The sequence below is a fragment of the Drosophila innubila genome, chromosome X (genome assembly GCF_004354385.1).
Source record: "Drosophila innubila isolate TH190305 chromosome X, UK_Dinn_1.0, whole genome shotgun sequence".
Taxonomy (NCBI): domain Eukaryota; kingdom Metazoa; phylum Arthropoda; class Insecta; order Diptera; family Drosophilidae; genus Drosophila; species Drosophila innubila.
In genome coordinates this window covers 4,507,317-4,519,668 of record NC_047626.1, presented here as the reverse complement: position 1 = coordinate 4,519,668, position 12,352 = coordinate 4,507,317, and the positions used below count along the sequence as shown (strand labels likewise).

At 40.4% G+C, this 12,352-nt stretch overlaps 2 protein-coding genes and 1 long non-coding RNA gene across 4 annotated transcripts; 2 read left to right on the top strand and 1 right to left on the bottom strand.

The window, feature by feature from the left end:
- The first annotated feature begins 237 nt into the window (after positions 1-237).
- On the top strand, positions 238-914 carry LOC117793424. Its single transcript, XR_004618268.1, has 2 exons — positions 238-524; positions 578-914. It is a non-coding gene; the product is annotated as an uncharacterized LOC117793424 (long non-coding RNA).
- Positions 915-4,427: 3,513 nt separating this feature from the next.
- On the top strand, positions 4,428-6,205 carry LOC117784982 (zinc finger protein 286A-like). The gene is made up of 2 exons (XM_034622853.1): positions 4,428-4,610; positions 4,700-6,205. Exons 1-2 carry the CDS (start codon positions 4,428-4,430, stop codon positions 6,203-6,205), a joined length of 1,689 nt encoding a protein of 562 aa, XP_034478744.1.
- A 1,121-nt stretch (positions 6,206-7,326) lies between these two features.
- On the bottom strand, positions 7,327-12,005 carry LOC117792937 (protein suppressor of forked). 2 transcript variants are annotated; one of them, XM_034633280.1, is made up of 9 exons: positions 11,733-12,005; positions 11,347-11,669; positions 11,015-11,290; positions 10,645-10,948; positions 10,131-10,322; positions 9,042-9,455; positions 8,159-8,266; positions 7,795-8,101; positions 7,327-7,731 (listed from the first exon to the last, which is right to left on the bottom strand). In XM_034633280.1, the coding sequence occupies exons 1-9, from the start codon at positions 11,766-11,768 to the stop codon at positions 7,484-7,486; spliced, it is 2,208 nt and encodes a 735-aa protein (XP_034489171.1). In that variant the 5' UTR covers positions 11,769-12,005; the 3' UTR covers positions 7,327-7,483. The 2 variants fall into 2 exon arrangements, with proteins under 2 accessions (XP_034489171.1, XP_034489179.1); XM_034633288.1 differs by lacking the exon at positions 11,733-12,005 and having other exon boundaries at positions 11,015-11,286; positions 11,343-11,483.
- Between the last annotated feature and the right edge of the window lie 347 nt (positions 12,006-12,352).

Below are 12,352 nucleotides of genomic sequence, written 5' to 3'. Positions count from 1 at the left end.
ATAAATTTTTTTGTGCATATGCTGATTTTATACTAACAAAAAATTGCAAGTGCTTTAATTACAGATTTTTGACTTTAAATAGTGTGAGTGAATTTAGTAAGCATTCATCGGCTGCCGCAAGCGATATAATATGTAATAGCGTTTGTCATCCCTGGCCACAATAGTTGCCAATGACATTTCGAAAAAGAACAAAAGGCTGGTAACGCGATCAACTAAAGAGAATTGCCCAAGGCAACTGCAAAAAAACAAAATATGTGTGAATTTCAATTGCTGCTCCGGTTCCCAAGTAACAAACCAACTACAATAATAACACATGTGAACTGTGTGCGCAGACGTAAAGTGAATTCAATTGTGGTTGGCCAGTCCAAGCCAACAACTCTCAGCTGTTTATATTATTTCTATGTCTCTCTCTACCTGTTGCCCACTCACATACACACACACACACACGCAAAGACAGCGACGCGACGGCGGCTAAAGAGAAAGCGCAGGGCCGCAGCTAGTTAGTGTGGCGCCCAAAGAAAAATGTAAGGGGCGCTATTTTCTTATGCTCTTATTTAAGTGATTCTCTTTATTTTAGTGCAACAACGCGGGGTCACTGGACCAAGGCCACTTTGCCCCTGCCATTAAGATGCGCTCCTGAGCAAAAGAGGCAAAGCGAAGCGAACCAAAACAAGATTGTTGTTGTTATTGTTGCCCAGCGACAAAGAATGCCGCATGTTTATATGTATGTATTCAAGTGTGGAAATGAGCATATATGTGTTTGTGTGTGTGTGTGTGAGATGGCCCGCAACGGGTTTGTTGGCCCGCTCAACGTCTCTTTGCTTGGCTCTTGTCATTTCCACACAACGTCAGAAGCCAAGAAGCTGCGCAGTCGCAATTTCGAATTTGTCTCGGCAACAGACAAACTAAATAAATAAATAATATAAATAAACAAGTGCGTCCAATTAAAAGCTGCTTAAAAAGTGACAGTTAGAACCCACTGCTTCAGGGTCAACAAATGACGCCCATTGTTGAGGAAGCTCGTCAAAAATGTGGCACCGTTTACACCTGGAATTGTGCTGGCGAACTTTATGGCATCGAGTGTGAACTGTGCGAGGAGCGTCCTCTCTGTGCCCTCAATGAATTCGCCGAGCATATGGAATTGTGGCACTCGGATTGGCAGCAAGCACCCGAAGATGAGCTAATGCAAGAGGTGCTCGCCGAACAGTCCAGCGGGGGGGAGGTCAATGAACTCAAACAGCAACTGGTCCAAGAGCTAAATGCCCTTGACACGCACTCAACGACAAACCAACGACATCAACTCGATAATGATCATCATCAACTTTCTCAACAACATCATCAGCAACAACATCATCATCATCAACAGCAACAGCTGCTGCTCGTGGACACGATCGGTCTTAACGAGCAACAGACTCAACTGGACAACAATGTAAGTGGCAACAAATCTTAAATTGTAAAAAATATATAAATCGAGAGGAAAGCATGAAAAAATTTATTAGTTTGAAAAGGAAATCAAAAGAAAAATAAGTATGGTAGCGTTATAAGAAAATTATTAAATAATTGTTATAACGTGTATAAAGATATGTTATGTGATTGCTTACATCTCTAAAATTACAAGAAAAAAATAACTCTAGTTGGAAAGAAATCAAGCATTTAAAAAAAGTTTTTAAATATAATTATTAATTGAAAAAAAAAATATATATAATAAATTTCAAAAGCATTTATAAAAATGTGTAAAAATGCTTGTGAAAACATATATTAAATTATAATACTGTAAAACCAAAGTTAAGCATAAAAGTATTTATTATCAAATCAAAACCAAGAATATGAGGGAAACCATTTTTTTTTTTAAATAAATTAAATTTGAATGCAGCATGAATTTGGAGGCCGAATCATGATCTAAATGACATTCCGTTTGAAAATCGGCTTAGTTTTGACAAAGTTAAGACAGTTTGAAGTTGGTCCAACTTTACAAGTCAAAATTTTTGTTGAATTTTACATGATTTTTTACAAAAAAATAAAAGGTCCCAGAATCAAGTTTAAAGTATTGTTTTATACTGATTACGATATAAGGAGTTGATTAAAAGTAAAAACTTGAGATTTAAAATTTTCAAATTTCGAAATTCCAAAGGGGGGACCCTTAGCATCGAAATCGAATCCGAACGTTGTTGGTCGAAAATTTGAAATTTTCTAAATGCAAAAAAATTTAAATGCAGAATGAAATTAGGAGCCAATCCATGATCAAAATGACAATCCGCTTGAAAATCGGCTGAGTTTTGATCAAGTTATGGGAGTTTGAAGTTGGTGAAGTTGGTCCGTTATTGGATCCAGCAAGTTTACAAGTCAAAATTTTTGTTAAATTTGACATGATTTTTTACAAAAAAATAAATGGTCCCAGAATCAAGTTTAAAGTGTTGTTTTATACTAATTGCGATATAAGGAGTTGATTAAAGGTGAAAACCTGAGATTTAAAATTTTCAAATTTCAAAATTCCAAAGGGGGGACCCTTACCATCAAAATGAAATTTTGGTCAGAAATAATTAAATTCTCTAAATGAACAAAATTTAAATGCAGAATGAATTAAGAGGTCAAATCATGATCAAAATGACATTCCGTTTGAAAATCGGTTCAGTTTTGATCGAGTTATGGGAGTTTGAAGTTGGTCCGTTTTTGAATCCACAAAGAAAATTTTGTTTAAATTTAATTTAATTAATTTGTGTGCATGATGAATTTAGAGGCTAAGTTGAAAGTATTAAATTAAAATATTGCGATTTTCTACAAAATAATATTCATTCAATTTAGTTTTTCGAAGTAACTTGTGATTTAAACCAGAAGAATAGTGTAATATTAATAATAATTGATTAAAAATTATGTATAGTATATAAACAAATTGAAATCCATTTTTCATTAATTTGTTTTCTTTCAAATTTATTTTTTGATCAGTTCCAAAAAGTGTGCTCCATTTAACAATCTCTGCCCATTGTTTTACTCCGTTTAGGGTTCCCTACCCGCTGTGGTGGACAACCAGAAGCTGACAACGGAGCACGTGCAGCATCTAATTGAGCTTTATCGGGCCGAGACACGTCTCTGGAATCAGACACATCCGGAGTTCCGCAACATGGAGCTGGGCCGTGAATCATGGCGACAAATTACGGACGCTTGGAGCGCACATTGTGGTCGCAGTTTCACTGTGACGGATGTGCGAATCCGAATCTCAACGCTTTGCCAGCGATTTCTCAAGCAACGTGAACGCTTGGATGCCGAGGGAGATTTGGAAGATAGCGCCAAGTTTGTGCACTACGATCAATTGAAGTTCCTCTGCGAACAGCAGACGCTGCTGAAGCGTCAGGAGCACTTTGCTCGAGAGAATCGCAAGCTGTTGGAAATCTACGAGCATTATCCAATCCTATGGCACAATGCCCATAAACGTCTACGTTGTGTGGAGACGATGAGGAAGCGTCATGAGGCGCATCGTGGCCTCCAGTTGGCCCTGAGAATGTGTGACATTAAGTTATCCGGTCTCGCCATGCAGCGACGCCTGCAGTCGCTGAGGAAGCGTTATCGTCTGGAGAAGATTCGGTATTTGCACAGTGTCGTGGAGGGCAAACAGTCCGAGTTTGTTGCCAGCTTTGAGCATTATGCCGAAATGGAGTTCCTGCACAAGCATATTGATCCCTATGTGTGTGCGGTGTGTGGCAAGATCTTTGAGAATCTGGTGGGGCATCAGGCGCATGTGCAAGGCAGCTGTGAGGCTCAGTCTGTGGTCAAGCAGCAACTGCAGCCGGCGAAGACGGCGGCGACAGTGGGCGAGCTAATGGTGCTGCTGGAGCGGCAGGAAATGGAGGGAGAGCGTTTGGAGCAGGAGGAGCAGCAAAAGTTGGAGATTGAGCAGCTGGGAGAGCAGAAGCTGCTGGAGGAGCAGGAGAAACAGCTGGTGGAGAAGGAGCAGCAATTGACGGAGATGGAGGAGCAGCTGGAGGAGAAGGATCACGTACAGGAGCGTTGCCAAGGGAAATACTCGGAAAGTTATCATCTCAAAGGGAATCACCTTGAAGGGAATCATCTCGAGGGAAATCACCTTGAAGGGAATAACCTTAAAGGGAATCATCTTGAAGGGAATCTCCCGGAAGGTTATCTCCTCGAGGGAAATCACCTAGAAGGGAATTACCTTAAAGGGAATCAGCTTGAAGGGAATCTCCCGGAAGGTTATCTCCTCGAGGGAAATAATCCCAAAGGGAATCTCCCGGAAGGTTATCATCTCCATGGAAATAACCGCGAAGGGAATCTCCCGAAAGGCTATCTCCTCGAGGGAAATCACCTTGAAGGGAATAACCTTAAAGGGAATCACCTTAAAGGGAATCGGCCGGAAGGTTATCTCCTCGAGGGAAATAATCCCGAAGAGAATCTCCCGAAAGGCTATCATCTCGATGAAAATAACCTCGAAGGGAATCTTCCGGAAGGTTATCCCCTCGAGAGAAATAACCTGGAAGGGAATCACCCTGAGGGAAATCACTTCGAAGGAAATGAACTCAAGGAGAATTACCTTGAGGGGAATCACCCGGCAGGTTATCATCTCGAAGCGAATCTCTCGGAAGGTTATCAACCGGAAGGTTATCTTCTCAAGAGAAATAATCCCGATGGGAATCTCCCGGAAGGTTATCACCGCAAGGTAAATCATTTTGAAGGAAATCACCTTCAGGTTGATCCCGTCAAGAAGCAATCCGGCGAACTGTTTCCGTTGGAGCAGGAGATAATAACTCCACTGCACAATCGTGCCGTTGCCGAGCTGGATGAGCAGCTGCCCAGCTCACAGCACGCTGGGGAATCCTCCGAGGACAGTCTGCCCAACACTGGCGCCAAGCTGCGTGTGCGTCTCAGTCTGCAGCAAACGCATAAGCTAATTGAACTCTATCAAGCATATCCGAATCTCTGGGATCCCAATCATCTGGATTATCATGCGCGCAAACAGCGTCGTCAGGCCTGGCACAATATTGCCGCCGAATTGAATGATTACTCCAACGGCGGGCAACGTTACAGCTGGCAAATGTTGCACCGCAAACTCACGGATTACACCAAGTATTATCGAAGGGAGCGGCAGCGGGAGGCGCTGGCCGAGGAGGGCGAAGGTGAAGGTACACGCTGGAGTTTCTACGAAGCGTTTAGCTTTCTGGACGATGTGCTGCCCATCAGTTGTGTGCTCCAGAAAACGTTGCAGCAACGCGATAGCAATTTGAAGATTATCCAAGTCTATCAGAGCTATGAGCAATTGTGGTGCACCAATCATCCGGATTACACGAAGCGTAAGCAGCGACAACGACAACTGGAATCGCTGTGCACACGGCTGCAGGAGGAGTGCAATCTGCAGATAACCGTAGAGCGTCTCAAGAATCGCCTAATCGAGTTCCGTTGTCAGTATCGGCAGTGCAAGGAGGCGCGACAGGCGGCTCTTAAACGTGGCGAGCATTGGCAATCCAATTACGAGTATTATCAGCAATTGCAATTTCTGGAGCTGCATGTTTCACCCTTTGGCTGCAACTTTTGTCCGACGAGTTTTAAGCGACGCACGGACTTTTTACGTCACCAGCGTAATGTGCATTTGGAGGAACTGGAACAATTGGATGAGGTGCAGGGACATTTACGTAAAAGACGCGGACGCGCCAGCTCCACGACAGCTGTTAATCCTCTGGAGCATATTTGTCACATTTGCGCCATGAAATTCTCACTGCGCACCAGTTTATTGGCCCATCTGCGGCGTCATCTTGGCCAGCGGACACACGCCTGCAATGAGTGTCCCAAGAAGTTCTTCAATTCAACGGCGCTGCGTGTCCATCAGCGTAGTCACACCAAGGAGCTGCCGTATGTCTGTGAGCATTGTGCACGGGGATTTGTGAATGCCAGTAAACTCAATCAGCATGTGAAGCGGCATGCAGAGAAACGGGATTATCCTTGTAGTCGCTGCGACAAGGCGTTCTACACGGCCCACGAGCGGGATCGTCATACACGTGCCCATCTCAACATCCGGGACAAGGTTTGTCCGTATTGCGCCCGTGCCTTTGTCGTCGGCAGCGCGTATTATGCTCATCTTAATCTGCATCGCGGCGAGAAGCGTTACAGCTGCTCCAATTGTGGACAACGATTCGCCCAATATGCTGGACTCTACAAGCATCGCAAGCGTTGCACCGTCAACGCGTTGAACGAGAAGTGAACACAGCCATTCCTCTAGAGAAATATCCATTAACAATCACATTACACATTCCGTCCGTTTAGATATTACAATTAGTGCAATTTTAGTTGTAGTTCCCTTTAGTTTTAATCCACTCTTTTGTATTCATTCAAAAAACATTCCTTACTTTACCCATAACTTAATTTATCATCCATGACTTCATATTTCCCTTTTTCTATCTTCTGTTTGACTTTCCACATATTCAGAGTGAAGACAAAGTATTTAATTGATCATTAACCTATTTTATCAGCGTTTCATAAACATTTTAAATACCCATAGAAATTGATAGTTTTTACCATATTAAAAGAAATGTGGAGAACCGCCTTTATCTCTTCCACTCTCTCCAGCACAATCTTTGTCTAATCCTCCACAGTGTCCCATTCGTTGCTGTGACTTTAAATAAAATACAGGTTGTCTTAGTCCTTTTAAAAGTAAAGCCATTGTCTTCTTCTCCTTTCTTATCTGTTTTTTTTTAACAATCCTTTTTTTAATAGCATTCGCAAACGTTTTACTGGCTTCACTTAAATATCCCATTCTTTTTTACTGTCAGTAGCAATCTACCTGTTGAATTTATCTTTGAATTGCATTCGTAGCCAAATTTTGATTGTCTCTTCCGCCGCATTCTTAAACGTTTTACTGGCACATTTCTTTCCTTTTCCTTGAATTGGGTTTTAAAAACGTATTTCTTAACTCATCCCTATTTTATATGCGTAAATATTTAATTTTCAGCATTTCAAGTTCTTTATTGTCATTTCGTCCTTTCATTCTCATCCGTAAACGTTATACTGGCGGCATATATTCTCCCTCTCGCTTTATACACTGATAACACCCTATTTCCTTGTCTTAAAATTGAATTTAACCTTACTTACGATTAAGCTAAACGTTTTCCACAATTTCTATACGCCTTTAAAACACTATAATACTCAAGTTTTATTATAAATTACCATTTTCTTCAGTGCACATACCATACAAATATTTTAAAAAATCTGAAACAAAGATGTGAAACTTTAAGAAGATATTCTGTAGCTTTCCAACGATATTGTCGAGGCTAATTCCTTGTGATCATACTCTACCGTTCATGATATAAACGATTAAACTTGATATTCTTTATCTTTAATGTATGTATATTTTTTGCTTCTAGTTGTAAACGATGTTGTTGTATAATTGGTTTTAAAAGAGACTGTTTAATTGTTGGGAAACTTTTGTGGGGAGACAAAAAACAATGGGAAATTACTATAAAATCGTTTGGAAGGCGCCAGTTTAATTGGACTTGGCAAATCGCTTAAGCTGTCGCAGTCGATAAATATCGTTGGTGGGCGGCGCTGTAGTCTGTAGTTCATCATCGCTGTCATCGCCACCAGGAAGGAGGCGTCGTCTACGCGGTGGCATTGCCGTAACGCTATGCTGTACGCCCGTATACGTGCTCGTGTCCACAATCCAATGCACGGACTTGGCCAGATCAAAGATCTTTGGCGTCAAATCATTGTCACCATTCGGCTGGGGAGCAGCTGTAAAGGAAACACACATGAAATAAGAGTATTGTGAGCAGGACAAGCATCCCAAACACTTACATTCGGGCAGATTGAGACGCATAAAGATATCGAAGAGCAGCTCGACGCTTACGAATGGACCACGGAAGCTATTGGGCGGTGGCAAAGCGGCACAAAGTGCTGCCAATGCTGGTGGTTGTGGGAAAACACCGCCAGCCAACGGATGTGCACCGGGATGTGCACAGGAACGTGGCTTGAACGGAATCATCTGTGTAAAGTCCGGACGTGGCAACGGTTGCGTTGCCTCACCATCAGTCTCGGCATCATTGTGATGACTATTCGCCCCGCTTGTGGCACCGCTCACCTTGTTCAATATAATGCCCACATTCTGCAACAGATTGGCATTAGTTTAGCAACAGCATCATCTTTATCTTTATCTACATACCTCTGCATAGCCAATGGACTTGAGTTCGGTGCTCGTGCAGGGATATAGATCCAGAAACTTGTAGCGATCCACAAGCTGTGCAGTTTCCTTGCCTTCGTACTCTTTAAGCTGCAAAAGAAAGATGCAAATTGAAGTCAAAAAATAATAATCAGTCTTTCAGTATAACATAACACATCTATCTTTTGTATATATGCTAAAAAAAAAACTCTTAAACTAGCTGTATAACAAATTTAATGGCTCCTCTATCAATATTTCCAGAGTTCACTTTGCTCATAATAGATCAAACTATGTTTCAGAATTACTTAAACAGCCCTCGCATTTGGTATATATGCCAACACTTGTAAAAACCTTTAAAAAAGTTGCATACCAAAGTACATAGTTATATTTTAAATATTCCCAGAGTTCAATATTCAGAATGTACTCTCGTTCCTAAATTTTAAGTTATTAAGCTACCCTTGTTTATAGCTGATACCTCAACACTTCAAGAAACTTTCTCACCAGTTTCGTGCCCGAACTTCATGACATATTCCCCGAATTTAATGTGTCAATAAAAAGAGCAATATCTCTTTTAGTACTTTGCAAGCAACCCTCGCTGTTGGTATACATACAAGCACTTATATAAACCCTCTAACTAGCTGCATACCAAATTTCATGGTTCTACTGAACATATTCCCAGAGTTCAATGGGTCTATAAATGTAGAAAACTGTTTTCCAGCACTTTTTAAGCCACTTTCGCATTTGTCATTTATGCTTACGTTTTTATGAACCCTTCAACTAATTGCAAACTGAATTTAATTACTCTACATCATTTATTCCCAAAGTTCAGTGGGAATATGGCTTAATATTTACATTGCTCTGGAAATATTTTAATTTTTTTACTTACATTTTCAAAGATTGCACTCCTTCGTCGCTCCACTTTCACAATGCTGGACAAATCACCAATATTGGACTCGAACTCAAGAAAACGATTCCAGACCTCCACGCTCTTATGCGGAGATAATCCTCCCGAGCTCAAGACACGCTCGAATAGCACACGGGTATTGTTATCCTCGTTGAGATGTGAGAGATAATCAATGTAGCACATGACATATTCGGGACTGCCGCCGAAACGTTTTAAGCCGAGCTCAAAGATGCGGAATGCAATTTCCTTGTCCTTGGAACAGTAGTACTCCATTAAAGCGGCCGCCACAAAGATGTGATAACGGGAACGTACATCCTCACGAGCCTTCTTAAAAATGCCACGAGCCGATTTAATGCCCTCCGCACGACGGGCGAACTTCATATACTGCACATAGACCTAAAAGAAGAAGAAATATGAAATTCTAAATCTCTTTCTATAAAAAATTAAAACTATTTATTTCTTTATGAAATAGACTAATCTTATGGTTTGATTCCTACGATAAGCGTTCACGGTTTTTTATATATTTCGGTTTCGAAATACGGCTATAATTTCGGTTTACAAAAAAAAAAACAAAATTTATTTAGAAAAATATTTAAGAAAATATTAATTTTGTCAACAAAAAATTCTTTAACTAAAAATATAATATCTATTTATTATTCAAATTAAAATTAAAAATCTAACTTATTTTTAAAAACAATGGTTACACCTTAACAACATAATTGAATTTAATACTTGATTGCACCGATTTGAAACTTTATTTTTGAGTCGGTTTTTTCGGATAGAATAATTTCGTTATAATAAAAATATTTTAGTTACAGTTACGATTTCCAATTTCAATCGGTTAATACCGGTTAAAGGTTCTGGTCGCCGTTTTAATCTCTGAAAATTATATTTATTTATTTTTGTTTTTTTTTTTTTGCAATTGAATTGAATTGATTTCCTAGATTTTGCTTCAATTTTTCATTACGTTTTATTCTAATTTCCTTACAATTTTTTTTTAAAGTCTTGTATATCTTATAAGAACAAATTACTGCTAGTTATATTTCTAGAGAGGATCAGAGAGAGTCTTACCAGTGTGGGATCAATGTCAGGCAGCGTAAGCAGCTTGTTATACATGGAGTGGACCTTCTCGTACTTGAGACGACCCTCCTCAAAGTCCGCATAGGCAAAGTAGAGAAGCGCATTGCGATTCAGCACACCATTAATGGAGCGCTCCAAGATGTTGGCACATTCATCCGCAAAGATTTTGGCAGCTTGCACATCCTGTGTTAAACAATAAATTATTGATTTTAGAAGTAAACAATTAAAGCAGTATCTAAAAACATAACAAGTTTTGGCTTAGATATATGATTGTAGGGAATTGCGGGTCGAGTAAAATGCGTGCGGCCAATGCCAAAGGCAACGCAGCAAATGGTTGCCACAATATGTGGCATGCAGCTGCCATGTGCCACGTTACCCAAGGGGCGACACTTCACAATAGTAGCAACAACAACAACAACGAGACAAGAATTTTGAATAGCATCTCTTTTCTATTTGCGTTTCGTTTTGGTTTTGACTTGTGGTTTCTTTGAATACGACTACGCACGCCTTTCTCGGTGAGAGCGCGTGCGCTGGTGTCCAGGAATTGTGATGCCTGATGCCACACGGCCGGATGATGGGTTAAAACCAGCAGACACTGCTCTGTGGCAAACATGACACGTCTGGTGACTAGAGCTGTGTCCTCGGTGCGCAATGGATTCGATTTCTCGTAGGTTATGAAACGTTTCCATAGCTCCACTTGTTTGGTCTCCTCTTTGGTCAATGTGGGCGGCACAGCGGGCAAATTACGATTAAGACCCTTGGTATGATACTCCAGCTCCTTGGCCACACGACGTGCGTTCATATAATCCCTTAAAGGAATACATTAAGTATAAGTACATATAACTATTAATGGGTTTTCATATAGCAGCACGTACTTGGAACGCTCTAGACTCATTTTCTCCGATATGATGGGATTTATGTTCTGCTCAAAGGCAATGTAATCCTTCCACAGTTGCTCAATGCCCACAATGGGCGTAACCACCGCCTTTTGGTAGACACGTCGCACGGCGGTGATCTTTTGATTCTCCGCATAGTTGCCCACCGCCTCGACGCCGCGCAAGAAATATATGTAATCCTGCCAAATGCTAAACGAATGCAAATCCATGCCAATCTTTTCCAGCGCAAAATCATAAGCCTGTGCCATCTTCTCTCTGTCAAAGGGTAGAAAATTGAGATAAACATTTGTTGCTAAAGCACATTTACTTACTTGTGTGTGCTGAGACCAGCTTTGGTCTCCTTCACATAGGTCAAGTATAGCTTCCACAGATCTATGTTGAGTATCTTGACCAGACAACGCTGAAAGAGCTTCTCCACACGCTCATAGTAACGACTACGCATCTCCATTTCGATGTAGAGCTTCCAATAACGTGCCGTGGTGGGAAATACATTCACCAGGGACTCGTAAAGACTGCGCACCTCGTGAATTGGACGTGTTTGCGCCTCGCGAAGCATCACCGACCAGGATTCAATGTCATAGGGACGCAGCTCGACGACCTGTTGGGCACGCACCAAGCGTTCCATGCCCCATTCCTATATAAAAGTCAAATTTAGCATTATTTATACATATTAACTTAATTATTATGCTGTGCTTACTATATCAATTTTAATTAGATCCCGTGCAGAAGTCATTGCGTTTTTGTTGTTGTTGTTGTTGCCGGCAATGTTGTCGACGTCAAAGTAAATAAATTAAATTGCTTCAGCAGTTGCTTATTAATTGCACCACACACTGTAGCACAATTGTTTGTTAAAGTCACAGTATTAATTCAATATTTCATATTTCATTTACAGCAAGCAATATGACAATTTTATCTACAATAAATAAAATGCGGCTTCCGAAAACATAAGCAGTGTTGTAAGCTGCAAAACTCTGTGTTCAAACAATCCGATTAATATCGATTATTTCACATGCTTATAAAAGTAAAAAAAATGATATTAAATATATATTTAAAATTGCACTTCTAATTTACAAAGTATAGTTTAGGAATAAATATTTTAAAACTAATGAATTTATTAAGCTTTAGCACTTATCGAACTATTGAAATCGAACTACAATTTCCCAGCACTGATTGTATCACTTCTAGCCACAGCTGCCAACTTAGCTAATCTATAGCTAGCTCTGGCTATTTTCAAATATCAGTTGCTAGAAAATTTTGAAAATTGCTATTAGCCGGAAAAATAGCTGTTTTAAATATATATTCAGCTAAGCTATGCTA